This window comes from Drosophila albomicans, chromosome 2L (genome assembly GCF_009650485.2).
Source record: "Drosophila albomicans strain 15112-1751.03 chromosome 2L, ASM965048v2, whole genome shotgun sequence".
Lineage (NCBI taxonomy): Eukaryota > Metazoa > Arthropoda > Insecta > Diptera > Drosophilidae > Drosophila > Drosophila albomicans.
The window spans coordinates 2188296-2215326 of NC_047628.2; the positions used below are offsets into that span (position 1 = coordinate 2188296).

The 27031-nt window shown below is 38.9% G+C and overlaps 2 protein-coding genes across 5 annotated transcripts; one reads left to right on the forward strand and one right to left on the reverse strand.

Annotated features, from left to right (window-relative positions):
- The first annotated feature begins 1513 nt into the window (after window positions 1-1513).
- On the forward strand, window positions 1514-5004 carry LOC117565435 (carbohydrate sulfotransferase 11). 4 transcript variants are annotated; one of them, XM_034244525.2, is made up of 3 exons: window positions 1514-1600; window positions 2213-2799; window positions 3538-5004. In XM_034244525.2, the coding sequence occupies exons 2-3, from the start codon at window positions 2262-2264 to the stop codon at window positions 4350-4352; spliced, it is 1353 nt and encodes a 450-aa protein (XP_034100416.1). In that variant the 5' UTR covers window positions 1514-1600; window positions 2213-2261; the 3' UTR covers window positions 4353-5004. The 4 variants fall into 4 exon arrangements, with proteins under 4 accessions (XP_034100416.1, XP_034100417.1, XP_034100415.1 ...); XM_034244526.2 differs by having other exon boundaries at window positions 1516-1562; XM_034244524.2 differs by having other exon boundaries at window positions 1537-1603.
- A 3385-nt stretch (window positions 5005-8389) lies between these two features.
- On the reverse strand, window positions 8390-13011 carry LOC117563741 (myb-like protein AA). The gene is made up of 4 exons (XM_034242221.2): window positions 12403-13011; window positions 10702-11019; window positions 9161-10633; window positions 8390-9120 (listed from the first exon to the last, which is right to left on the reverse strand). The coding sequence occupies exons 1-4, from the start codon at window positions 12575-12577 to the stop codon at window positions 8549-8551; spliced, it is 2538 nt and encodes an 845-aa protein (XP_034098112.1). The 5' UTR covers window positions 12578-13011; the 3' UTR covers window positions 8390-8548.
- Between the last annotated feature and the right edge of the window lie 14020 nt (window positions 13012-27031).

Consider the following 27031-nt stretch of genomic DNA (forward strand, 5'->3'; position numbering starts at 1 on the left):
ACAATCTGTATATACTTATATACAATTAGATGAAACACAAATCGTATATAAAGTTATATATTTTGCTTAAACAAAACAAAAAGAAGAAAATAAATTACAAAAGCAAAAATTGTATTGTAAATAAGGCAGGCTCTATTTTTGCTAAATGTTATTTGAACAAATAAGGGGAAAACAAAGATGCACAGCAAAAGAAAAGCGCTAAACAAACACATTTAAATATACATACATATTTATATATGTATGTCTATGAATAAATAAATATTTATACTTGTATTATATTTATTTACATACATGTACATATATCGTGTGTACGTGTATACAAATTTCTTCACACACATATATATATATATATTGTTCAACATTATTATCTTATGTGTATTGTATGATTGCTATATTCAATAAGTCTTTTGATACTTTGTACATGTTTATTTTAAAAAAGAAAAAGAAAACACAAAAAAACGTACATACCCCTTAGAATAACGTGCATATATAGTACCGATATATGTATATATTAATTTTATGTATACACGATTACATATAAAAAGCGAATTCGTTTATGCATACTAAGGCCCCCCAAAAAACAATAAAACTAATGGATGCAACATACTTGAAGCATATTTTGCCGTTTTCACATATTTTCCACACAAGCGCAATAACAATAATTAACAGCAACAAAAAACTTAAATTTATCACAACAAATAATTGCAAGAACGTTAAAGGCAGTTGTATAAAGGATATTTAATTTTTATATAACAATACAAAAATAAAAAAGATACACACACACAAATCCATGCAACAAAGACATACACCCACACATAAATAAAAACAACAAAAAAATAATATATTTTAAAACAAATTGCATTAAACAACAACACAAGATGATGAACAACAAAAAAAAACGAAAGTGTCTTAAAACGTAGTATTAGAAGTTTATTATTAATTATTTGTTTGTACTTTAAAGTAAACAATTATTTATAGAAAGAAAAAAGAAAATACAAAGATTTAATATACACAAAAATGCAAAAAATTATACTTTGATTTTTACTAAACTTTCGGAATTGATAACTATTGTGGTGCATGTATACATTCTGGGGAACAATTTAATTTCATATTGCAATGTCTGAGATCTTCCAGTTGAATCGTCTCGACCGCGAATTGAAATATTCACCAAAGGTAGGAATAAACCACTTTACAAATGTTTGGTATTTTCAAACAATGACTTAGAAAATATTTTTTTTCTAGTCTTTATTTATTTACAATCTTTCTATCTAAAGATAATAAGTAAATTATATGAGAGAGAAAATATTCAAGGATTAATTTGTAGATCAACCAACGTAAAATGTTGGGCGATAAGACATGGTGTGATGCGACGAGACAATAGCGAGAATATATTCTTTACCCTTACTCAGACGCAGTAATTACTCTCTATGCGCCTGCGCACAGAAACTAGAGGCGACTTGGACTTTGGATTAAAGTATCACAAGCGGCCCACAAAGAGGCACGCGGCAGTTGAGTGCGAGTAGTCGATGGGAGCAGCACGGCTGAGCTGCCAGTCTCTTGCAGTATGTACATACGTGAATAAGGATACCAATACTCCCAGGTGGTAATTTTAAGTATAGACTTACAGATACAACGCTTCGCAGTAACCGGACACTGCGCATTACTATAGGTATTTTTTAATGTGAAAATTAAAGATACTTAAACCTTAAGTGTATCTGCTAAACACTCAACAAAATTTGCGATATTACTTTTATAAATAAAGCAATAGTGGAAATGTGGACAGAAGGAGACGTGGTTAGTCAAACTGAGAGTGACAACAAGAAATCTCATAGAAACAAAAGCAAATGTTGACACTTAAGGATGGTGTCCTATTTTTCGAGTGCTGAGTAAATAAATGTGTATGTATGTATGCGCATATATATTTTCATATATCTGTGCGTACTTCAAGAGTGACGTACGTTGCCAACCACCCAGCTGTGTATGTGTTTGTGCTCTAATGTATAGAGGTATCCGTGCATATGTATGTTTTCGTGTATGTGCGTATGTATGTACACACACCAACAAGTGTCGGTTCGCAACGGGAGTGTGTTATACTCGTTGGAGTGTGTTACAGGTCACGTTATTGTGGGTCTTTGCTAGCTAGGAATGTGATTGCAAAGGGTTTGCCATTAAACGCCCGATGATATATTTTTATTATTTTTTTCAACTGCAGATCTGGAACATGTAGTGGATGTTGAAAAAGAAGGATCTGAGTCCTCAAAATGCAGATCCGCTTGCGATCAGGACGGCGCCTACATGCGTACCTGAAAATAGGCACCTGTGTTTTGGTCGGCGTCTGCTACTTTGCATTTCTTTTTCGCGAATCGCTCAATGCTTTCGAGCATCGTGAGCGAGCAACAGCCGCCGTGGCATTGGAGGCGGCGGAGTACTCGGAGCCTTCAAAGCAACAGCTCAAGCTGAAGCGACAACAATCGCAACGCCAACGTCTACTTGATCAGAAACGCTTGGATTTAAGTCGTGCTAACGGCACCTCATCAATGGCCAGAAAAACAACCGCAGCTCCAGCGAGCACGCTTAATCCAGTCTACGAGTACTCTGAGGAGCTTCACAGTCGCACTGAACGAGATTTAAAGTTACGTCGCGACCACTTGGCGACCGTGTGCGAGCGATATAAGTTGCAGGAAAAGTATCCACCGAATCCATGGGAATTTTTCATCTCGCCCGGCCACAATAATCTTGTGTGGTGCAATGTTTTTAAGGCTGCAAGCAGCACATGGATGTATTACTTTAACATACTGGGTAAGTATAATTCGTAGCTCACATACATATATTATGTATATGTGCTTGAACAGAAGGAGGAGACATCTTCGGCCCCATAACGCAGTGAAGGACTTATTGCATTTAGAACGCTGTTAAAAGAACATATTCATAACCCATCAGGATGATGACAGCGCACAATTATTAATTTAAACTAATAAGACATCATTTCAGAAACGCGTACCTAACAATAAATTCTAGTTTTAATTTGATCGTAAGCAAATTTTTAGTAATCGGATAGACAACAGTGGTTTTTGTTTGTACCCTAGCTTTAAAATAATGCTTGCTATAAGTTTTTCCATTTTTGTAAGCAAAGCAAACTTCATCTGTGTGCAACAGAAAAAAATCGAAATATATCTCGCAGTCTCTGAGGTCAACTATAGTTGTTCATATGGTAGCCAGACAGAGGAACATTACTATATAGGCTCAGCAAATACGTTGATCCATAATGGGGTTGGAGATGCTTTCTTCAGCTTGTTACGCACATTTTTCCTATTGTTATGCGGATATATAGTACACACGTTAAAGTCAATACACTCCATATTATCCAAGGAAGTGTATAGTATAGTCGCATTCATTCTATGAATGAGTATTTTATATTCTCTAAAAAAAAAGGGTAGCGCAAATCTGAGTGTTCACGTATGGCTGTAGATAACTATTTTTTTTTATCATATCGCTAAGTGAATTTAAGTTCTAATAAAAACTTTCTATTACCAACAGCTGGTTACGATCTGAAATATTTACAACGAACTGAGGTGCAGCCTCTGGAATTGGCAAGACAACGTTTCCCTCGTCCGGAGTTAGCCGAACTGCTGGAACTTTTGCCCAGTGCTCTATCCTTTTTGTTTGTACGCGATCCCTTTGAGCGTATCCTTAGCGCTTATCGCAATAAGCTGGAGGGCAATCGAAACAGCTTCTATAAGGCACTAGGCACCAAAATTGTCCATCGCTTTAGACGCCGGAGCATGGGAGGTCCCTGGCCACGCTGTGGCCCCACATTTGAAGAATTTGTGCGCTTTTTAATCAAGGAGCACAAGGCCGGACGTCGCTTTGATGAGCACTGGGCGCCAGTTTACAGCTTCTGTACGCCGTGTAGTGTGAATTTCAGCATCATTGGCAAAACCGAAACATTTCAACGGGACTCCGAGTTTATCATACGGCAGGCGGGTCTTGAATCGCTGCTACTGGGAAAGCTGCCCAGGCGCAAGTTGCGCAAAATTGGAAATTTAGCTCGCAGTGGCATCAAGTCTGAAGCACTGGTGGAACGCTACTTTGCCGATCTCGATCGCACAACATTGGACCAATTACTCAAGATATATCGCATCGATTTCGAGCTGTTCGATTACGACTTCCTCAAGTATTACGACATGGTGCATCCCTGGTCCCTCGAACAAAGTACACAAACAGCTCGAACCGGAACTGGAACTGGTAGTGGTAGTGCGACTGGAACTGGAACTGGAATCGGAACAGGGACTGCAACATTCGTTACAACGCCTGTTTCCACATCTCTGGCAACTGCTACTGAAGCAGACTAAATGTTTTTGCTCAAGATCGCGTCAAGATGCGATTAACAATCTAATTCATGTACCTTTTAAACGAACACAAATAATCGTAACCGTAACCGAAACTGTAACAGAAACCCAACCGAAGCAACCAAATTTACCGTTTACTAAAAAAATGCCAAAATTAGCGTTTTCCAAAAACGTACAATTTTCGACCTCCCTTAGATAACGCCAAAATGGAACAAGAACAAGATGTATATGTAGTTAGAATGATGCATTTTGATGAATTTTTTTCATTAAAATGGAAAAAAAAAACCGAAGTATATTTACAGCCCAAATGCCAAGCATCTTTTTAGGTGCCATTGCGACTTGCAACTTGCGGAATGCGGCATTAGTTAGTGCTAAGAACTTACAATTTACAGTCACACCTTACAACTTTTACTTAAATAATTTATTTACAAGCTATTAACATAAGAGCATTGATGTATACATATATATGTGTATATATTTACATTGTGCGTACATACAAACGCACTCACCAACCTCTAGACAAATATCGCAAGGATCGCAAAGGACCCAACAAACCTACACATATGTACATATAACTACATTTGTGAATCTTTATGTACCCACAGATATGTATGAAGATCTCATTAGTTACATTGCCTATTTCCCCCCCCCCCCCTCCCTCCTTCCGACAAGATCTACGTGATCCTTTTATAAATATATACATTCAGAAACAAAATACCTATTACATAGATATTTGCACTTACGTTAATAAACAGGTCTTCATCTACGTCTTTAACTTTTGAGGACTGGATGTTTTTTCCAAGGCCTCTAATACCGATAAAAATAAAAAAAAAAAAAAACAAAGGATTTTTGTGAATTATATTACATGGATAACGATCACAAATTCGCAAGTTAAAAAACTAGAAACTTTTCATGTGATGTTTGAGATATAAATATAAATATTATACTAAACTAATATACTCATTTTGGATTGTATTTCAAAATTTAAAATAGGGATACATGGTATTAAGTATTCTAATTATATAAGTATTTTTAACTTTTTCGTTGTGAACCTAATAAATAAAATAATAAATACATCTCTAATACAACTCTTAAATGACTGTCAATAGAGGAGCCAAGACAACACTCGACTTCGGCTCTCTATTTTTAAAAACTGATTAGGGCTTTTAAAAGTTTAGTATTATTAGCATTTGGGGTCTGTTTTTAGTCACTAAAATCCTAATCTAAAACTAAATCAATTGAAATCACTTAACATAACTTCATCATCCATGGCCGGCTTTCTATAACTGAATGTGATGTACCAATTACTCAGATTTTTATATATATATAGCCATGTCTGCCTATCCGTCCGACCATATAAACACCACAATCTAAGAGACTAAACGAACTAGAGATATTATTTATTTTCGACAGCACATGACATACATACCATAAACATAGGCTCTCGTATATTTCAGTATTTTTCCGGTATTATTCGGTATATTTTATGAATAATATCGCACTGCTTTGCTTTCATCCAAAATGCGTACCGAGTCGAGCACATTCGACTGTAGCTTTTTACTTGTTATAATCTAGTTAAAACTGATTACTATATATGGACAATTTAAAATATATTCCGAAATTTCTATCACATCAGTACAGAAAATATTAAAATATGTGGTATACTTTATTTTTTCGCTTGCATTATTTACATTACACTCTTATCCGCATGTCACGTTGTTGTTATTCGCTTTTTTCATAGTTCTTCAAACTATATTAAAATTGTGTATAAGGACTGATAATTGCAAAACCACATACGAGTAGAATAAGTTCACTATCCATATTCGCTGAGAAAGAACTTCCCGACTTATAAGTGCCATTATATGCGATCATTTCTTCAGCAAATTCTTTTAAAGATTCCACACTTGAGTCTCCCCTGTACTGTCGGACTTTCTTTCCTTCCTCGAACCACAAGAGTGTTGGCACAACTTTGATATTGAAATCCTTGCAAATCGACCTGTCCTCGTCACAATTGTATTTGGCGATGCACAACATGTTTTCATTCTTCAACTCATTTGCTAATTGATTCCACACGGGTTTCAGTGCAATGCAGTGTTGACAGTTAGTTAGGTAAAATTTAATAAAGAACATGCCCTTGAATATCGTTGAACTAAAACTTTCAGCTGATAACTGAAGAACTTGTCCCGATCTACACATTGTTGTGATAGCGCTGTAGGGCAATTTAACGAATCTCAGCAATGTGTAGAGATCAACAGAGCTGTTAAATTCTTTGTATATTATATCACTTTTACTGAAGAACCCTAAAGATGGATAACTTGAGATATTCCTTTCGACACAGAACCTTTTATGTTTGTTGCAATCAATCGATGCAAATCTAAGATCATTGTCGACGCTATGCTCTTCGATAATGGTCTTTAAATCGCTTAACATTCGATAAAGACGCCTATGACTGATGCTGCCAGAGACATAGAACTCACTGAGGACATTTCCCTTTTCAATACCCTCAGCAACACTTTTCGGCTCAAGTAATATATTTGATCCATTCACTAACAATTTAGAGTGCACAAGCAACGTCGTGGATAGAACAAAAATATATGGTAAACAGATTCTAATTATTTCGGCTGCCATAATTCTTGATTTTGACAACTGATTCAAACATAACAGTGTTTGTTTACTACTTTAGTAAAAATTAGCGCCTTTAGTAGCATGTTAGTCGCTTATCATCGATTCGCGCAGCATTTGAGAATCCAGGACCTCCTCTCTTAGATTGTGCAATGAAGAATAATATGCGACAAATCGGATCACTGAGCTATGAACGAAAACATTATTTACCTAATTACAAAGACACACTAGGATAATTCAAATTAAAGTTTTTATTTTAATATTCAGGACAAACGTTTTATATATTTGTGTATAGTTGTTATGCGTCTGTATGCATTTAGAGTGTCACATCATTAAATATATAGGCATGGATATCATAGTATGCATCTATAAGTGTATGTATATACATACTATGTGCAGACATGTACTATGTACATATATGCACTTCATCTTCGCAAAACTAATGCTAACTAAAATACAAGTCATAAATAAATCAGTAAGTATAAGCTTTATGGTGGCGCCTATAGATGCCTATCGAAAATTTCTAATTATAGTTAACAGTAAAACGTCTTATAGCTTACACAATTACTACGTTAAGTGCTGCCCTAGGCAGCGCTTCTTAAGCTTTCACACTGATCTCTACAAGTACAACACGATATACAAAATACGAGTGATCCATCGCAATGGAATCGAGGGGAAGAAGATAATGGGATTTCATTTCACATCTGCGCTTGTCTGTCGCCTGTGTCACAAAGATCATTAATTATAGTTGATCATGAGTTAACGAAAAGTAAATTGCCAACCCTTTGCAAAAAGTGTTCTACATGTAAATATGTATGCGATGTATATATTAAATATAATCTTTATAGTTTAATCTCGTACATTATGTAATTGTTATAGTTGCTTCATGTGTCTATATATTTTATATATGTATAGAGCTTAAACGTAACTAAGCTTACAACTTTATGTATATGTGTATGTACAGTGAAAATATAATATAAGATTTTGTCGCCTGACTCAGATGAGACGGAAATAGCAATAGTTACTAGCGCGAAAAAGTTGTCTTTAAAGCTTAAACATAAAGGTGATAACAATAGGAAATACTTAGCAACATCTAAAACTAGCAAAGTATCTGTATGTATGTGAATATATAATATGTATGCGAACATGTTAATGATTCTGCGAATAAGGAAAATCAGATAATAACAGTATAACAATAAATGATTACTTAATGTACATGTATTGCATGTGTGTATGTGTGCAAATTCTGTTAATTAATTGGAACGGACTCTAGAACGTAAATCCGATTAAGACGAGATCTATATAGTTTATCGCATATATAAATATTTGTTAGATATGATTATAGAACAAACTCTACACAGAAATACAGAAATAGTCAATTGCATCAACAATAAAATATATATATATAGTACGTATAGTGTATGTGTATCGACATCCATTCTCAATCCACTCCATATCCCATCCAATTCGCATATAGTTGCAATCACATTCTGCATTTGCATTCAAAAGTATCTCGAACCAATTTCAATCTGTCTATTCGCTCTCTCTCCTCGCTCTCGCTCTCGCTCTCTCATCTCCTACTCGGCGAGAATCATCATACTCTTAATGCTTGCCACCTCCGATTCCAGCCTCTCCAGCTGACTCTTTAGCATCTGGTCTCGCTCCACGTTGGACACTACGCCAACGGCCACAGAGACCGCGGCGGCAGCGGCGGCGGCGTTCGCGGCCTCTTTGGGAGCGAGGAGCTTGCGTTGGAATTGCGTTGTCCACTCGCTGCTGGCAATTGAAATGCCCGAGTCGCGCTCATCGCTGGAGTTATCGCCACCGTCGTTCCACGCTGGAGGCGATGCACGATTGCAGCTGGGCTCCTGTTTGATGTGCTGCAGCGAAAGCAGCGCCGTCGCCGCCGCATCCTTGTCGCCTAGATGCGATTTGTGCCGCAGCTTGAGAGGCAAACAGTTGTTGGCATCACTGCTGTTGTTGCCAGCATTGCTGTGCGCTCCCAGCGACAGTGTGTGCTGCGGCTGATGGGGATGCTGAAGTGCATGCTGATGCGTATGCGAAAGCGGATGCAAATGCTCCTCGGCAATGTCATGCTCCTGCTCATCGTCACCGGAGACGGCGCCCGACGACGACGCAGACGATGACGACGATAATGCTGAAGAGGGGGAGGAGATGATGATGGTGCGTCGACGAGGTGGTCGAGGAGAGCATGTGCTCGTAGCTGGGCGAGCAGGCGCGCCGCGACAGATTCAAAACGCTGGCTGCCGCTGAACTGACCACCGATGAGGAACCAGAGCACGAACTGCTCACAGCGTCCACAGCGCTGCTGCTGACAGCTCCCTCGACGCTCTGGCCGAGGCTCTGACTCTGACTCTGATTGTGGTTGTGGTTGTGGCTAAGGTTGTGACTGTGCAGGTAGTTGGCTGCCTCCAGCTGTTCCTTGCTGATCGAGGACATGTACATTGAGGCGGAGGCGGAGGCGGAAGCAGAAGTCGGCGTCGTCGCTGACACAGCTGGGGAGACGTAAGCCGCTGGCGTGGCGCCCACAGCAGCTGCGTTGTAGAGAGCTCCCACGGCCACAACCTTGCGCAGACTGTCCAAATCCTCGGGCCTGACGTTGCGATGGAGCGCCTGTTGCACCAGATTGGCGATGGCATTGCTGGGCGGCAGCGGGCGGTTGTGTGCATCATTTGGCGAGGGCGGAGCAACGGCCTCTTGTGTCTGCTGCTGTTGCTGTTGTTGATGCTGCTGCAACTGTTGATAGGCATGATGAGGATGCGGTTGTGGATGCGCATGCGCATGCGTTTGAGGATGGGGCGCAGTCAGTGACAACGGCAATGCCGTCGGCGCTGGCGGCCCAGCATGCTGCACCACAAGATGGCCATTCTTGTTGACTGTCGCATCGTTGACACGCTGGCTGCTGTTGCTGCTGCTGCTGTTGTTGTTGCTGTTGGGTCCATAGATGATGGGCGAGAGAGGCGGAGCAATGGAGCCACTACCATAGCCATGGCCATGTGGTGGGGGCGAGTTGTCGCCGGCGTTGGCTTCGGGCGAGGAGACCGAAGAGGCGAGAGAGGAGCCATTGGACGAGGAGGAGGAGGTGCCACTGCTTATCTTGGCGCGCTTTGTATTGCTGAGCACCTGCTCGCTGGTGGGCAGAGAGGCGAGGATCTTCTCCACGCTCACCAGATTCTCGCCAGATATGTTGAACTTGTCGCGAATGGCATCCAACTGCGCCTTCAACACATGATTCTCCTTGGTCAGCTCAATAACGCGCTGCTCCAGCACCATGTCGTTGTAGCGTCGCTTCTCGCGACTCCTTTTGGCTGCCTCATTGTTGCGTCGTCGCCGATCCCAGTAGCTCTCATCCTTCTTGTTGTCCGGCGTAAACTCGCGCTGCTTGCGCTGCGAGAACAGCTCCTTCTGTGCGGCCGTCATTGTGGATGGCGAGCTACCTCCACTCGCAGGCTTGCCCATCAGACTGTGACCATGTCCATGGCCGAGACTGTGTCCGTGATTGTGGCCGTGACCGTGACTGTGACTGTGACCATCCCCGTAGCCGCCGGTGGGCACAAACTTGCCCATGCTGTGGCTCTCCGACATTCCGCTGTCATTGGACTGTGGACTGATTGAACCGCCATACATGGACAATGGATGAACTGCAGCAAAGAGAACGATGTGGATATAGAGGAGAGTATAGTGACAACGACTATATTGATGTACTTACGATTGGTGGCTTCGTTGGAACTTCCGTTCATGGACAACGTGGGTGAGATAGTCGTCATGCGTACGCTGCTCATCATGGAGGCAGAGACGGGAGCTTTGTTATGACTCTGGGTGGGCGTGGCAGTGAGCACTTCGGGCATTGCCGTCGCCTGCAGCTCGTCGTCGTCTTCTTCTTCTTCTGTCTCTTCTCCCTGCCGCTCCCGTTTAAGCACCACTGAGTGGGACAGTGGAGGAGAAGCGAACTCGCTGTACTCCTGTTTCTGATCCTGATACTGGCGATTATACTGCAGCAGTTTCAGATTAATGTTCGCAAGCTCAACTGCAACGATTGGGAAAAATTGCTTAGATTAGTTGATAAGAAAAATACCATTGTTTTTATTATATATGAATAAATTATATATTCAAGATATTTGAAATTAATTATCAATATATAATTGTATATTCAAGAATTTTTATACTGTTTATAATTTTTACACCTGACGCTAAATTAAATAAAAATAAAATCCATTTATAAAATTTACACCTGACGTTAAATTAAATAAAAATAAAATCCATTAATAAAGTTTCGTTTTTTCTCGGTTAAAGTAGCTGCAGTAGTCTAAAGTTCCGATGTATGTATATCTAAAAAGTATCGGTATCAGCCGATTCCTCTAGTTTAAATTAGAGTGCAATCAGAAAATATGCAATGTGATTACAATTAACACAATAAACAATAAATACATCCAATGTCCACAACGCCATACTGTCTAATGCGATATTTTCGGGCTATTCACACACATACACTTAGAGATACATATGTACAAAGGCGTCCGGCCGGTGTTTCTTTGTCTGGTCCTTGACCTTGCCCTCCTCCCATGCGCCATACTAGCCGAAAAAAGTAGAAGTATAAATACATGCTGACACCTTTACAAACAAGCAAATACACCAACACAAATGCATGTATTCACCCAAACCCGAGTGCAGCACATTTGCTTTCATTTTTAGCGCGGCCATTTACACAATGATTACGGCAAATGATGCAAGAATCAGCGAATTAGACGACAGCACCAACACAAGTATACCTTCGTATATACATGCATGCATGGCAATGACAACGACGACAACGTAAACAAGAAATCACACGACGAGATTTGCTAGTGTACAAGTGTAAGTGTCTGTCTTTGTGTTCATTATTGTTGTCGTCTCTGTCGTTGCCGTTGTCGTCTCACCCTCACCGTGACCATCGAATTGGCATTTGCAGTTCAATGTGCTATAGCACACACACACAGTATGTATTATAAACGCATACAGACAACACGCACAAACACTTATTCTCGTTCCCATAAACTGGCTTACTCACGTCAGCGGCCAGACGCTGCCAGCGTTGCTGCCGCCGGCAACCCCTACGACTCCTACACATCCAAAAGCCGCAGCACAGCAGCCCCATTCTCAAGGAACAACAAGTAAAAGCAACAGACGACGACGTCGCGCTGTGCTGTTCTGCTGCAGTCGCTGCTGGCTGAGTCGAAATTCACAAAAACAAAATGACTAAGCGCGCTGCTACTGCGCTCTCTCTCTTTCTCTCTCTCTTTTGCTGTCGCTCTCTTCATATCTATTCTCCCTATTTCGCATGAGTTTATTTTGCGTTGTTAACTAATAAACAAATTTATACACTCCTCTTGTTGTTGTTGTTGTTGTTGTTTTATTTCATTGTTGCACTTACATTGTGCTTTGTTGTCATTGGCTGCGAATGATGATATTGCACATCGACTGTTGTTGTTATCCGCACAGTTGTTGCTATTGGTCTTATTGCTGTTTTTGAGTGTTAGAATATGTTTGCTTGTTGCAGCCTCTTTGATAAAATTCACCTTCTGTTCTAAGATGCACACAATCGACATAATGTTTTAAGCATTCAATCCCATTCGCGAGCACCGTTTGTTGTATTAACACAAATTTTCAAATGCAATTTGTTAATATGATTTTGTAATTTGCATTTCGATACGAATGATCAGAAAACACTCACACAAACACTCACGTTTATATATTTATTTTTTGTTTTTGAAGATCTTTGTCACGATCTATACTTAGTATGTGTACTAAGTAATTGTTCTTACTAGCTTTCTGTTTTTATGCCACAATTAAAGTTCAGCGTTTTCTATGTTTTGGCTGATACTTTGTCTGTTTATGTTGCTTTTACTATTTGTGTTCAATCTCCTCACTAGCAGCACTTGAGAGGAGGACTGTAATTCACTCACAATATAAAATATATTACGCGGCTCGCGAGCGCATTCACAACCGTTTCGACCGAATGCTGAATCGCAATTGAATTTTGTAAAAGCATTTCACTCGACAGCCACAGTCCAATCGGAGCCTGGTCACGTTGCCGCTGCACGCAGTAGCGACACGCGACTCACATCGAGCATCGAACACCGGTCAACATGTTTGAAGCAGCAGCTTGCTTGCCGTGGCATGGGTAAAAGTGAAATTTGTCTGGTTGGAGAAGGTTGCGGACTTGTTGCGCTGCGAGCTCCAACCGATCACATTTCTGTTCTGTTCAGCTGGCCTGTTGAGTAATCAGTGTCAATCTCAAATCGTTTTGAGCTGCATATTTGAAAAGTAGAACGTGATTGCGCCGTGTGCTTGCTCGCCAACCAGTGGATGAAGTGGGGTGGGAGGGCTAGGCAGTGCGACGACAGCACGAGGGCAATTGACAAATGCGGGAAGACGGGAAAATTGTATTTATTGAAATATTGCGTTGCATTGCGCTGCGCTGCTGGCCCCGTGAGTCTATTTGCATGTGAGTATGTACATAGATGTGAATGCAGCCAACATGTATGGTCAGACATGCATACATATATATATATATATATGTATGTATATGTATATTCGAGTTTCAGTTGTCTTCTTGATGACGCAAAAGTCTCATACAAATTGCTCAAACTATAAACCATATTATGCTTTCAATGCAGCGTTTTGCAAGAGATTTAATAAAAATACAACATATGTTAGTTCGGTTTATTTGCAAAAGCTCAAGGCGAATTAACTCCACCATACACTCAGCATGCTTGTGAACGGAAATACGTCCTGAGTGTTCCCATTGCAACATAAATGTGTTCTACCAATAATTTACGATAAATATTTAATATTTTTAATAATAGTTCAAGAAATAAAGTCTTTATAATTGTTTAATTAATTATTATTTTACTATTATTTGAATTTTGTTGATATTATGAGTACTTGGTACATTAGAACTTATCCGAGAATTCTTAATTATTCCGCCCCAAACAAGTATGATTTTTATACATTTTCAGACAACCACTTACTCTCCTAAAAAAGGAGACTATCTTATCAACTAAGCGATGCAGTTGTGACTGGCAATAACAACATCGTTGCAGATTAGATACAAAAACAATAATAAGTAATTTTCGCAGAGATCGGCCCGAAGATACCCTAGACCACTGGACCACTCAAGTATTGCATCTAAGGTCGAGTGATTTGTCATAATATGCAATATTCGATATAGATAAATTGATCCTTTGGATAAATAATAAAGGAGAAGCCAAAGGTTTGCTAAGAACACTTTATGAAGGGCTAGTAACAGAGGTTATACCCTAAAGCCATGGGAATTGGGTAGAAACCGAGACAAGGGCAGGTACATGTGCCGACGAGCTAAAGTTAGGTCGGGAGATATTACGTAAGTTCCACTATGTCTGATATGGCCGAGTGTGACTAACTCAACGACCCGAAGACGGACGGAACGAACGAACGACTGGCAACTGGATTTGCTGAGTTGCTTACTTGGAAATTCGTAAGAATCAGAATTAAAATATACTTGATAAGTACTTATATAAAATACCAGAGGAAGTATAAAACTAATAGAGAGGAAGATTTGTTATCTCGGGAAATTTCGGAATATTTAGAGCTATCTCGGTTGTCGTAGCAAAAAATGTACAGTACTTAAAACTTTATTGGAAAGAAAATCATATTAGACAATTAAATAATATCTTCATTGCTTCCTCAAACAAGTTGAATTATATAATACTTCGATTATTTTGTAAATTTACCTAAACACCAAATGAACCGTGTTATGTTAATAAAGTGTTACACATTAAAAAATATTGCTTCGCCTAAATGAATTTCCATAGGAATGGAATCTGAGTCTGATATTTATAAATGTTCAATTTAAATATTTGAAAAATGTGGGTAAATTTATTTGATTAAAATAAGATTACAAGTAAGATATAGAATGACTATTACTGAGGGGAGAAGTTATAATGTGCCATTCGAGATTTCTTAATGCTGCTGCTCCCCTCACTTGATACTTAATTGTAGTGGGATAACTAATTCGCATGATTGCAAAATCATTACGACGAGCCATCGAGCCGTCAACTCTGCTGGTCCAGCCAGCTACCGTTACACGTGAGCCGAGCACTCACGTGGTCCGGCCAATCGCTGTTTCGTTACTTCCGCTGCACCCTGTCGTTCCGATCTGATCATCGTCATAAGCATCATTCAAATGCCGAAGCTCAACTAATATTTTGCAATGAAGACGAACACGAATACGAACACAAACACGAATACCAATGTGAATGTGCGAGTATGGTGTATGGCTCAGGTAATCAGTTGCTGGTTCGCTCATTGGTTACACCGCAGGCGATGTTTGCGTGGCACCAGAGTAGCATTCACGTTGTGGTGGGGGAGTAGGGAATGGGGAATGGGGAATGGGGAGGAATGGAACGAAAAGGAACGAACAAACGGCTGTAACAGTCTTGCTGACTACGTACGTTCTACGCACACACTCTCAGTGCACACCTACACATACACACACGCACACTAAGCAAGACGTCAAACTGTTACGAAACAGCTTCAACGTATTCGTCGTCGGCATCAAAGTCAGCAGCGAAGCAGCGAAAAAGCAACAACAACGTAATTCAAGCTATGGCCGCAGCTAGCGCACTGCAATATCCCCTCTCGCTATGGCCCCCCCTTCCTCAAGCACACCGTCGAATGTCAAGTTATAGCAACGCCCAACGAGAGCTATTTATACTTGATACTCGCCGGGCGCTGGCGCTGGTCACGTGTCGCAAAATGTGCAGCCGGCTGGCAGTGCAACGCTCCCGCGTCGCGACGCGTCTCGACAAGTTCCAACGCTGCTGGGCTCACATGTTCGCGACTTGAGTCCGTTATGGAAATGAGCGATTTGCTCACATATTGCGCTTGCTTGTACCCTGTGACGAGTGTGGAAAGAAGGGTATGAGAGACCAGAGCGAAATCGACATATTTCTAATCTACTGAAGAGTTGAGCTCTACGGGAAAAGCCAAGGTTCAAAATATACAAATATACAATATATATACTTCGAAACAAAAGCACAGAGTATCTTGTCGACCACTCCTGACTACAATTCGTTATGGTTTAGTTATTGTTGTTCTTATCTGCCTTAAATAATACGACATTTCGTTTTACTATGAGGGAGATTTGGAAATAAGGTGTGTATTAGACTTACAGTAATTCAGCTATAGGTTTAGCTTGTTATTATTATTTTGTTGCGGCTTGCAACGTGATTGCTTCTGTAACTGATAACAACAGTGTTCGGATAAATCAAACTGAGTCGTATCGCAGATACTCTTTGAAAGAGTGCTAATCAAATATTCTCTTCATTTTTATTAGCTATATTTATCTTAAAAATATTACATGGAAATTGTAAAAGTGTTCTTCAATAATTACACTTTGTATTAAAAAAAACATAAACATTCAATACAACGAATATACCTAATTGCAAGTTTATTACGCGGCATATCTTGGTGATGCAATACACAAATAAATATTCATTTATTCTGGATATTGCATTATTTTATGACGGAAATAGCCTGCACTACGAATACTATAGTTGTTGAGCTTGTACAAGTAGAAGACTTTACTTTACGCAGAGTATTTGAATATTTTAGAATATTCCCCCTTGCAAACAATTTTATTTACAATGTATTTATTTTGTTGTACCTCTACAAGGTACTGCAAATTATGTAATCTTTACAAGTTCTTATATTTTTAAAGATGGAATATTAGTGAAAAATATAAGTCTTGATGTGACAACGAATCCGAATTTTAGAATTAGAAAGTCTGTGTCAATTGACTGATCTAAGTTACAATAAACTGGAAACTCAAAACTTTCCTAACCCAAAGTCAACAAACCAAACCAAGTCTCCGCCCCCAAATGTGACCTCGAAAGTGCTGCAAAACAAGTCAACGATGTTTCGGGAGAGTTAGTCATTGTTAGTCTTCCACAAAGCGCGCCTGTGCAACGTGAGAATAAATGGTTTGGGGAGCGACGACAATGTAGAGATATATAAACTCCCCTCACCCACCATTTACCTAACTTAACATTCTTGGACTTCAGCGTCGCGTCGCGTCGCGTTGCGTCGTTACGTTAGCACTCGCAACATGTTCGAAGTCCGACACGTTGCATTGTTGACTGCGCTGCTGCTGGAAAACGTGAGTAGGCCAAGACGGCAAACGTGACGGCAAGTTCGATGTGATATCGGACTGGCCTACTGAACAGGTGATGGCACTCGGGGGGTGCGCAAGGCAATGAATGCATAGATTGAGCAATTTACATTGTATGGCGCTGGCACGTTGTCAAACAAACGGTGAGAGGAATGGAAAGGAATGGGTGAGGAGACTGAAAAAGCGGATGAGGGGGAGTGAGCAATATACAGATAGTACATTATAACTGTTCGATTGGAGGGATTTGGTTCGAGATGATACATACATAAGTGTTACATGACAAAGGAAAAAATATGCAGCAATTGTTATTTGCCACCTATCCAGCACCTACCGGAGTACACGTGATGATAGATAATCATAATTTGTTAAAAAAGAATACCCAAATATTCTAGTAAAAAACTTTCTGTTTTATGACTGATGAATATTTTACTAAATGGTAATGCTACAGAACTGCAAAGAAATAGGAATTTGAAGGTTTTATATCTTGACAATCTGCGAATTTTGATTGGTCTTGTTTATCGTATAGGATGTAAAGTCTTCTTAAAAACAGTTAGCTATGCATACTTTGTGTTTTCAAGTTTCTGCATTTACGTATGTACATATGTATGTGTGTACATACATATGTATATTGCAGTTTAGTTTTTGGCAGCCCACTACAGAAGTTTGATTTTCAAGAGCAGCACTGGCTGCCGTTGTTGGCCGCGTAATGAGTGCAAATGTGAATGAACTTGCCGCAAACACGCACGAAAAGCCCAGCGATTCACACAAATACTCTCATGCTCGCTCATTCTCACTCTCTTCCAAACCGAGCCGAACCAAATATCTCGACTGGCACACACACACAAGCATATTTGTACATAAACTGTTCGCTTGTTACTTTCACGCAGAAGTCGAAAACTGGCGCTTCCAGCACATGTGAAAGGTGGAAGGTAGAAGGTGGAGCACGCCCCCCGCTAAGTGGACTGATGTTAGTTTGTATTCTAAGCAATTATTAAATACATAAATATGATCATTACATTAAAACATTTTTGCATTTTGTTTCATAAACAATAACATTGTCCGTTTTATTTACTGTTTATCGGTCGCAATTGGAGGGTACTTGAGAAACCATTTGACATAAGCAGCAATCGCAATCGCAGCGACGCGACGCGACGCGACGCAACAACAAAGAAAGAAAGCAGCCGCTTTTGCCTCAACTACATATTGAGAGTGAGTGAGAAACACCAGAAAGAGAGTGAGAGAGGAAGCGATAACACCAAAGCACAGCACCTATATATTTACATACAAACAAACTGACTGCATACACATACATATGTATATATATGTATCATATACGCAGCGAGCAGCCGCTGTCAAAGAGTCTAAGCAGTGAAGAAATTTGGGTCTTGCTCTACTTTTCACAACCAAAGTTCAATGATCGATTGCAAAGCCAAAAAAGCTCATGCGTGTAGGAGAGAAGAGCAGGCGAGAGGGAGCCAGAAGCAGTGACACTGACGGAGACGGAGACGGAGAGAGTGACAGTGTAATGCTAATGGGAGCTGCTTGCTCTGTTGCGTTGTGCAGAACTCACGCGTCACACGTAGAAACGTCTACACGCATACAAGCAAACATACGAACGATCGGACCGACAAAGGGACAGAATGAAATTGGGGGATGGACGGTCATCGCTTTCTGCTTTCTTTTCATCGTGCAACTTTTGCGTTTCGTTGTTATTGCGCTTGCATTGTTAGCAACAAGTATGTTTGTACATATAAAAGAAATTTGTCACATACATATGTATGTATGTACGTATGAATGTGAAATGTACAATAATTGTATATGTAATACATATTGCTTATTCAATTTGATTTCATTTATCACTTTGTATATTTCTTTAATACTGAGTCGTTGCATGTTGATAATACAAATGTATGTATGTGTGTGTGTACACATGTATGTATGTAGTATATCTATGTATGTATGTATTCGTTTAGCTGTTTTTTGTTATTTGATTTCGGAAAGGAAAAAATTAGAATAACGAAAGCAAACACACATACATAGAGAGAGAGAGAGAGAGAGAGATGGCGCAGTCAAGTTTCTGCATCGACATCTCCCCTCCCGCCCCCACACTCTCTCACACGCACACAAGAATGGAAAGTCAATGCACGCAGCGGCAGCGACGCGAACTTCAGCAAAGCAGCAGCAATTTAAGCAATAACAATAACAGCAGCAGCAGCAGCAGCAAGAGCCGCAACAACAAAAGCTACAAATCAACAACAGCTATGGCCACAGAAAGAGCGTGACATGTTTATTGTGTTGCTTTCTTTTTCGTAATGAAATTATTATTAGAATTTCACATAATGTGTGTTTGCTTGCTGCCATTGTGGCAAATCAAGTCTAAGCTGCTAATTATAATTGACAAAATAGCTTTGCTTACTCTTTATTCTCTTTCTTTTTACTTCAGATATTTTAGCACTCTAAAATCACAGTATTTCAAAACACAAATAAAAATAATTACCAATAAATCAGTGTTCCTTCCACATACTGAAGAATAGAAACCGAGCTTAACTTTATGTCTTGAATTACACATTTACAGTTCATAATTTTAAGTTTCATTTTTTTTGTTATAAAGAACTATGCTGTTATATAAGAACCCCTGTTAGAAAATGCTCAATTTCGACATACTTTGAGAACAGAATTTTAATTCATTCATATATATGTATATACTTTAGGTATTTACAGATACTTAGATATTTAATAGCCGGCTGTTATCTTGATATTATAATAGGATTAAATCTGACATGAATAGAAAATTAACTAAAAACTCACAATTAAATTCACATAGTTTATTTTATTATCTTTTCATGATGGCAAGCATTTATCTGGGTCCAGGGATCTTCATTACTTTTATATTATAATAATTACATGGTAATAATTATATTTTAATTTATTATGAATTTTGTAAACAATAATAATTTATTCTAATTAATTCAATAGAATTTGCGAAAATCAAAAAATAAAACAAAAATTCTGATCATCAATGGTTTTTTTCTGTGTAACTCACAAAAAAATAAAAAAAAAAAAAATACTATACAATATAATAAAAAAAAAGTGCTTAAGTGATTGCACAAATACAACAACAATTCTATAATAAAAAAACCCTACCAAAGTGTTTAGTGATTCTTTTGTAAGGGTATGAAGTAATGAAATTAAAACCAAAAAAAAAAGACGTGTTACTTATAGAACTCCGCCTGAGTAAACCAGAAAGTCTAGGTAATAATAAAGGTATACGATTGTGTTATTAAGGCATGCCCAATGGGTATTACTGACTCAATCGATAGTAAATAAAAAATACAATGTTAAGAGATAAAAATATATGTATATTCGAATCGAAAGCTTAGGATAGTACTTGTTAGTTAATAATATGTTTGTACATTTTAAGATAAACATAGTAAGTTAAATAAAACTGATAAAGAGAAACTCAATTTTGTGATGTCTAACGGAATTATGTAACGCCTTAAGAAAAAGTACCCAAATCTGTATCTTTGTCATACATACGTATATACATAAGTAATTGGGCCAAATGGTAAACGGTGAAAATGGTACACAAAGCAGACAGTAACACAAACACACACACAGCGATAACCGATAAGCGCAACGAAAGACAATGCCAAACAAGTTTTCAGAATTAGGTAAACGGCATTATTAGAGCCACATTTCGAGTCCATTATACCGTTAGAAAGAACAAGAATCGTCAGAGCGACGATCAATGGGTCGCTCAGTTAGTCTTTCAGCCTTCGGTTAGACAATTCAGACAAAACAGCACAACACGATGAAACGCAACTCAAGGCAACGCAACGTTAACAAAGCAACGCAACGAAAAGAAAGAGCCCGCAAGATTTTCGTCTTATGTAACCAATTACAATAAGAATGATAATAAAGAAAGCCCGGCTACAACTACAGCGACATCGAAACGAAGCCCAAGCAGCGCGAGAGCTTCGTTCTTACTTTCTCCTCAAAAGTAGGCCGCCAGAGCACGATTAACAAACACACTCAGACACACACACACACTCGTCGAGTAATTACGAAACTTTCACGCAAGACACAAGCACACACACAAATTCATAAAGACATCTCTTACACACACACAGTCAAATCTTTAGACTGGTGTAAGTGTTCTCTCTTAACGTTAACGTTCTGTCGCTGCAATCTTTTGGACTTGAAGCTTTTCGTCTTTCTCGTATCCAGTTCAGAACTGGGTCAAGTAACGGATTTGAGTATTTGCCGTGCCTCACACACACACAGGCATAGACATGCGCTTTGAAAGAAACTTCTGCTGTGGCAAGATCAATTCAAGAACTTATCAAAGCTCAAGCTGCGTCATCACTCACTTCTTTTCTGCTGTCCGTCTTCGCTCAGTGCTCAACACAGAAACCGAATTTCAAATTCAGAGCACACGAAACCGGTTGAGGTCTAACAGTCTCTCCCTCTCTTTCTCTCTCTTTTTTTTTCACTGTCCCAGTCATTCGTTGTCGATTGAGTTGCACTCGCTCACCTAGTGCCCGGCATTGGCTCGGTTTAGCTTTGGCTTTCATACAGGTTGAGGCTCAAACATGCTGCGTTGTTTTAAGCTCGAGCTTGTTTTGTATGTTCATGTGATGCACATGTAAACGTGTGAGTGTGTTCTACATTCAAGCTCTCCACCTGGTGAAAATACGTCGATCGTAGTAAGAGGCACGGGTTTAGAACGTTCACTCACGCCCAATGCTCATTATAGCAACGCTATAAAGATCTTCTGTTTCGGTTTTATTGCTTAAGAAGAGAAAGTGTTACGCCAATTGATTGTTTAATTAATTTTTCTTCTTGCCACACTCGCTTACGAGTAGAAGCTAGTCAACTGTTGTCTATACGTAAATATGTACCTGAATACATACAAACATATTTTATGTGAATTGATGTGTGTATGTATATTTGCCGTAGCGGTGTCAATAGCCACAGACAGACCCGGGGCCAGAGTAAAAGTTTTGCACAATGCGCTTCATTTGTTGTTCATTTGACAAGATCTCGTCGCTCGTCTGCTTCTCCTTCTTCGCTTCTATAGCTGATCGTTAGTTGCTTTCGCGCTTGACTTTAGCTTTTCACTTCCCTCAGCAGCGACTTCATTCTTTTGGCTGCCATTTGCAATTATGTATGTATGTATGTCTATCGCTAGTGTGTCAACTGTACACAGATGCATACATACATATGTACATGTATGAATTATGCATTTCGGCAACAAAACTTTCCAAATTGTTTTCGTTGTTGTTGATGCCTTGCTTTTTGGCTAATTGTTGTTGCTTGTGCAATTACTGTTGTCAATGTTGCCAAATAGAAAACTAACGTTTTGGACTTACACAGTGCCTTCATTTTTTAATGTATGTACATGAATGTATGTAGAAATACATAAGTACATACATACATACATACACACATATATACATATGTATGTACATACACTTTTATAAACAGAAAGGGTGATAATTATAATTATATAATGCTTCTCGCGATAAGCAGAAGAAAAAAACCGCAAGAACAAGATCGGCAATGCAATCATTTAGCCAACAAAGAATCGTCTTACGATGCCTCTTGCAACAAATACAGATACATACATATGCACAAAGAACAATAAATATAAGCCCCCATCAATTCTTCACCACCCCCTTCAACACGATGAACGGCAACGGATGTTGCGATTATTACGAAATAAACGAATAAGAATTAAATGCGCAGAACAACAACGAGCATGACGAACTGCAGCGAGAAAAGAACTCAACGACAGTTACACATGTACATACATACATATACATATGTATAAATGTATTTATATGCATATGTACATACATATGTATGTTTTTATTAAACATATACATACATTGTATGTACATACATGTTTGTATGTCGGCATTCAGCAATGAGTAGACGTAACAACGTATTATCCCTTTTATAGAAGAAAATGCCAACGGCGCAGGCACCGTGCACTCAACACAAATTCTTCAGAAATGCTAAATTTAGAATTGGAAACAACAACAAAAACAGTTGGTTGGCAGGGGGCAGAGAGGCAGTTCCTCCCGCCCGCGGTCAGCAATGCCCCGCTCTCGGTTCCATCTGTCTTGCATTGCAGACTGCCGAGCAGTCGCAACCCCCACCAAGCAGTAGGTTGATTGGTCATTCAATAAACCAGAAACAAAACTCTCTCGCTTCCACTATTGGCAGTTCTCTCAATAAGAAACGATCTTCTGTTCTCTGCTCTCTCAGTTTAACAATTTGCGCAGTTGCAGCGGGAGCATTGGGAATAAATACAAACAATCAAATAGAATAAGATAAATAAATGAGTGCATTTGTGTGGCGCCCAAAATATGAACTTTGTGTGCAAATTAAATGAACTGCCGCCATCGTGCAACGACCCATAATGCTATTGCTTCTCCCACCCACCAACTAACCGCTGATTGTTATTGCGTTGAGCAAGGCAAAGATAAGCATTAACTTTTGAGGTAAGCAAATGTATGAATATAAAATTTATGAAACCTAACTACATACATAGTATATACAATTATATATGTATGTATCCTATATATATACATACATACATACATGCATCATATTTATGTAAATTTATACATATATTAAATAATTATATGAATGTACATACATACATAAACGAATGGTAATAACTGCATATTTAAATTTACATGCATATGTATGTACATACATACATATATCCATATTTTTATACTTTTTTTACATTTAACAAGCATATGTACATACATACATACATAGATCCTACACAGAAATGTTCTCGCTCGGTCCTGCACAAGTACGTACGCAAACATACATATATAACATATGTACATATGTACATGCATACACCTATACATATGGCTTGACGCCGTGAACATGAGCAAACTGAACAAACGACTGATTTGTTCAGCCTTGAACTTCTCACTGGAGTGCATTAACTCTGCGGCCGAACAAATACACACAGTGCGAGACACATACAAATGCACACGCACACAGCAGAGCCAATGACGGCGGCTGCGCTGCTCTTGCTTGCAAAAAAAAGAAACAACATTTTTTCGCTAAAGCTGTGTGTATGTGTGTGTGTGTGTTGAAGAGAGGGCGACTAAGTACGAATATTTGTACGGGCTGCATTATTGTCTGTCTGTGGTGCTGTCTGATCTCGTTGTAGGCTGTTTTGCAGCTTTATGTAATCTAGATTCTAGAATGTTTCGCTCTTTTTACACCTATACAATTTATTTATACATATGTATGTACATACATATGTACAAACGATATACATACATACATTTGTATATGTGTGTATGTGTGTACATACATACAGATGTATGTAAATACATATATGCATGCCTCCTTTTTTAATTTTTAAAGTTCCAGAGTTGCATATGTATGTATGTACATATGTATGTGCGCCCCCATCAGGATTGTATTACATAAGCGGTAGAAACTTCTATGTATACATCCATGTTTGTTTGCATACATACATACATATGTATGTAAGAATCCTAAATGAATAAGCCTATACATACATACAAACACATGTATATATGTGGGCGTGGACTTGTATACATACATGCATACATAAATACACATACACTGACCATTGATCGCTCCTCGTCTTGATGACTGCTCTCTGCGCACGCTCACATAATCGCATGGTGAGCATTTTGAACCTTTCAGGCGTTGGCCTTGAACCTACTGCCGATCAGGCACTGCGACGCGAATGACTGAGACTGTAACTGTGTGTGTGCTTGTGTGACAAAGCTACACACACATGCATGCATTTATGTATGTATGTATATATAGGCGCACGTTGACTGGGGAGTTTAAAAACAATAACAGGGTCGGGTAATTTTGTTCTTTGTGACGGGAGCCTAAACTGTGCTGGGCTCGCTGCACTTTTTGCACACCCACAATACATTCATACATATGTAAACACATATACATAAGTAAGTGTGTATGCTTTTATGTGTATGAGTTTAAATATTTATACTTCATATTCACATTCCAATTTGACTGACCCCACACAACATTGCACATGTTCTGACGTAAGAGACCTTGGAAGTATCTTTATCTCTATCTCTTTCTCTCTATCGCCACCTTCCCTCCGCTTGTTTATAGATACATATGCATACATACATTACACGTACATTGTATATTGCATGTGTATGTTCTACATGCATAAGTGTATTTTACAATCGAAGAATTAAAATTTATCGATATTTTATCGAAATATGTGTATGTATGTACAATGTTTATATGTAAAACTATAATCGGATATAGATTTAGATAAATACGTTAACATACCACATTGTAAATATATTTGCTTGTACATACATATGTAAGTATGTAAGTGTGTTTCGAAACAAAGGAGCAACTTTTCCGTTACAATATGATGGCCACCAACGCGACATTGTATCGTTCATGATACGGTTGTTGTTGTTGTTGTCAAGTCCAATGACTTCCGCGTGTGAGAGTTGCGGGTAATCGCAATACAAATGATGATGTTGCGTCGACTGGCACATTTGTGTTTAATACAAATTTTGAGAACCATAAGAACTTTAAAGTTTATGAATGAACGAAAGCAGTTGCTGATTTAAATCAAAAGTCGAATTCGGAGAGGAACAAATAAGTAAATGAAGTGTGTATCACTGTGCCATACCCGTTATTTGTTCTTACCAAACAAAAAAATAACTGAGTATGACCAAGTAAATTAACCTAACAATGATTCAATAAGCTTTGACGGTCGCACTGAAAATATTTGATTTTTACGCTACATTTTAAGATGTGTTTTACAAACAGGACTTCGGATTCCCGAGTGATATACTATACCCGTTTATTCTGTGAATACCGGGTACACATAAAGCAACAGCAAATAACAGCGTCATCAATTGTGACCGCATCAGAAGTATGACTCAGTGTGAGAGAGAATGATGTGGCGAGAGAGCGCGAAATTGAAGTATTCAAGCATTCTATCACACTTTTTTAACAAAGGACGAAAAACAAATTAATAAATAGTTGACAGGACAACCAACTCACATACATATGTACATATAAAATAGTAATTTAATTTAACGTTAATATATGAATCATTTGTATTTGTATTTCTGAGTAAACGAGTAATATTCTTACCTGATTGTTTTATTTTTTTCAGTTGTTTGTTTTGATCGAGCCTTCGTCGCTTATTTAAGAGGCGTGGCAGACGTCGATTGTATTCGTGCACTTGATACACATATGTACATTCATATACTGATTAAAGTTGAATTTGTTTAGAATTTGGTGGAAATTTTATGTTTGTACATAAATGTAAGTATATACACACTTACATATTTTACAATTTTCGTTTTTCTTCATTTGGGGCTCACAAATTACACAACACAAATACGAAAGCCTCTGATCTAGAACTGTCGTTGACTTGGACGGAATGAAATGGAAACTGCTGCTTCCTGCGATCACAATGCGGTTGCGTTCTGAGAGAGTTGTGGCAACAAGGTTTAGAGCCTAGACTAGCCTGCTGCAGCTTGTCTTGAAACTTTGTTCGACGAACTACTCTTTTGAGATCAATTCTATACCCACATAAATACATGCATACACCATGCACAGTAAATGCATACATCCATATGAATGTATGCATGTGTGACATGGGCACGTTATCCAATTGGACGAAAAATGCACTGTCAGACTGACGCAACCTCAAACAAGTTCGAACAACAACAACGTTGTTCGTTTGCAACTGACGCAGCAGCGTGCCGACCCAGTTTTATTATTTGTTGCCGTTGCTTTTTGCTGGCGGTAATTTTATGTTGCCAGTTTATAT